Source organism: Gavialis gangeticus, unplaced genomic scaffold (assembly GCF_001723915.1).
Source record: "Gavialis gangeticus isolate Ggan-Ray unplaced genomic scaffold, GavGan_comp1, whole genome shotgun sequence".
In the NCBI taxonomy this organism is placed as follows: Eukaryota; Metazoa; Chordata; order Crocodylia; family Gavialidae; genus Gavialis; species Gavialis gangeticus.
The window spans coordinates 263,381,521-263,384,100 of NW_017729032.1; the positions used below are offsets into that span (position 1 = coordinate 263,381,521).

General features: G+C 45.0%; 1 protein-coding gene across 2 annotated transcripts in view; it reads left to right on the plus strand.

The window, feature by feature from the left end:
- The window catches only part of SENP7 (SUMO1/sentrin specific peptidase 7), a 78,143-nt gene that overhangs the window by 68,108 nt on the left and 7,455 nt on the right, over nt 1–2,580 (plus strand). For both annotated transcript variants that reach the window (XM_019523720.1, XM_019523721.1), the window contains 2 exons: nt 1,894–1,934; nt 2,196–2,264. In XM_019523720.1, coding sequence (XP_019379265.1) covers nt 1,894–1,934; nt 2,196–2,264 — 110 coding nt within the window. The remainder of the gene's footprint in view (nt 1–1,893; nt 1,935–2,195; nt 2,265–2,580) is intronic.

A 2,580-nucleotide genomic window follows, 5' to 3' on the forward strand; every position in this document is an offset into this window, starting at 1 on the left:
TTTGTAGGTTTTTTTTTGGGGGGGGGGGGGGGGTTGCAAAGTTGTAATCTCTGAATCTGAATTCATGCTGTTTTTTGGTGGGATGATTGAAGTTCCTGATATTTGGGTTACTTTTCACTATAGTAGCTTCATTCTTGTCCAGCTGACTGCAAGCTGGAAGTGGTAATTGTTGCCTTGTCTCTTAAAGATTGGTAGGGAAGCAGTAGAAATGGAAGATGCAGGGAGGTAGTAGAAATGGAAGATAAGCTGTTGAGTGAATCCACCCAGAGGAGCAAACAGCCCCTCCCCTCCCCATCCCTATCCCTATCCCCAAGCATTCTCTTCCTCCTCTTCCATTTGTGACCCCTTTCCCTCTCCCCTGGGCTGCTAGGCTTTTGCTGCTGCAGTGATCAGAGGCCTTGGGGGAGAGGCTTCTGCTGCTGCAATTAAACCTGATCCTAAACCTGCACCATCAGCCAATCAGGAGGTGTGTTGTGGGAGGGTGAGCAGGGGTACCACCATGTAGGCACAAAAATGGTGGCCTCTGCCACAATCGGGCCACAATATTAGTGAGCTGGGCCCACAATTTACACCAGGCCATAGTTATAAGAAAGATTATGGGTTGCATTAGTGATTCCTAAATTCTTTGCACAAGCACTTTTTTGTACTTTTGATAAGAGCCTGAGTGTTGTAAATTAAGTACCTCCTTTATCATAGGATCATGACCTCTAGTTTGAGGACTGCTGGACTAAATTGAGAATTAGTGTAATATGTGAACCAGTGCAATATATCTTGTTAGAGTAGTGGCGCTTAACCTATCCAGCCCCGCAGGCCAGACAAGTGGCTGCATCTTGTCCTCGAGGCCAGTCTGTGGGCTGGATTGCACACTGGCCAGACCCAGGTATGAAGCAGCCTCACATACTAACACGATCTAACATATAGGGTCATGTCATCTCTACATGCATCAGGAGACCCGCAGGCCATAGGCTGAGCATCACTCTTCTCAACCAGGGGTGCCCAATTCCCAACTCCTCCAGCCTACAGGACTAACCATGGTGTGTGGGGAGCCCTGTGGGGTGTGGCATGAGGCACACATGGTGGCACCAGGCTTTATCCCAGCATGCAGGGAATGGCAGAGGGCGTTGGAGCCCAATTCTAGCACATGGGGCCCTCTGGGCCCAATCCTGGCATGCAGGCGCCTTTTCGGCTCACAGACCAGCTCTGCACCCTTCATTTGGCCTGTGGGTCCAAAAATTTAAGCACTGAGGGATAGAAGTCTTCTGAAGTCCTGCCAAGGACCTAGTCAGAACTAGCATTTGGACATAGGAAGAAGGGGCCATGGCCTCTTCCTTCTTCAGGTACCAGACAGTAGAAGTGGCTTAATGCTGTGACTTGGAATGGGCTGGTGAGCAGAATTCAAGTTGACACTGACTCTCTTCCTTGCTAATGTTTTAGTGAAATGCATTGATGTTTATCTTGAATGTATCCCAGACATTTTGTTAGGTACAGGAAAAGCCAGGTCTTTTGGGCCCGAGTCATTTGCAACTCACTTTGCTTGCAGCAGGTTGCTGAAGGAAGGACAAGCTGCTCAGCTGGATGCTGCAACTTATACTTTGAAGGCTGTCATTTACCCTCTCATCTGGAGCTTATCAGTGGGTTCCATAGAACTGATTGGAGAAGCAGCACCAGGGCAAACAGTTGGAGCACCTCAGTGGTTCTATACAACTGTTGGCTGTGGCTACACATGTGCCCAGCTGGTTTGGGAGCCTGCATCTTTCCAGGGGATTAAGGAACCTGTGAAATTCAATTCCACAATAGTAACTTATTTCATCAGTTTTCAGTTGATGACTGACAGTATTCAGTAATTCTCTGCCTTTTCTGGATATTGCTTGTAAATTGTAACTTTTTTTTCAGAGCTCCTTAAATGATTCCAACCCACAGAAAATTTGTAAAAGGTAAGTTTGTGCTTTCATAATGCAATAGCATTTAGATGTCTACACTCAATATATTAGGAGAATTACTTCAAGTCTTCATATCATAAAAATACCCATGAGCACACTCAGTTCAGACTTCCCCAGCCAGTCACTTATCTTTCTACTTGATATTACTACTGAAGTTCTGTCACAAAGTTTTAAAACTCCTTTCTCACTCAAACTTTAATTAGACACTGCAAAATGAAATATGAGGCTGACCTTTTTTCTTTTCATTCTCTGCAGGCCTTGTATACTCATCTTAGATTCCTTGAAAGCAGGTTCCCTGCAGAGCACAGTTCAGATCCTGAGAGAGTGAGTAACAATGGTTTGAAAATGAACATTGTGAAGGACATTTTAAGTCCAACTTACAATTTGCAACTTTTCAAAGAATTTGTGTAAAACCAAAGTCCAGTAGAAAAGTTTCCATGAGTTAGTTAAAAAAAAATGAATGCATTGTTTTTTGTTTTGTCATAAACATTTTTCTGTGACATTTACAGTGTGGATGTAATAAATGGAAGTAAAACTGACAAGCCTTTTCATTGCCCATGATAAATATAGTGCAGGGATAGGCAATGTTTTTTGGCTGGAGTGCCAAACCCCCCCCCCCCCCCCCCCCCCCCCCCCCGGA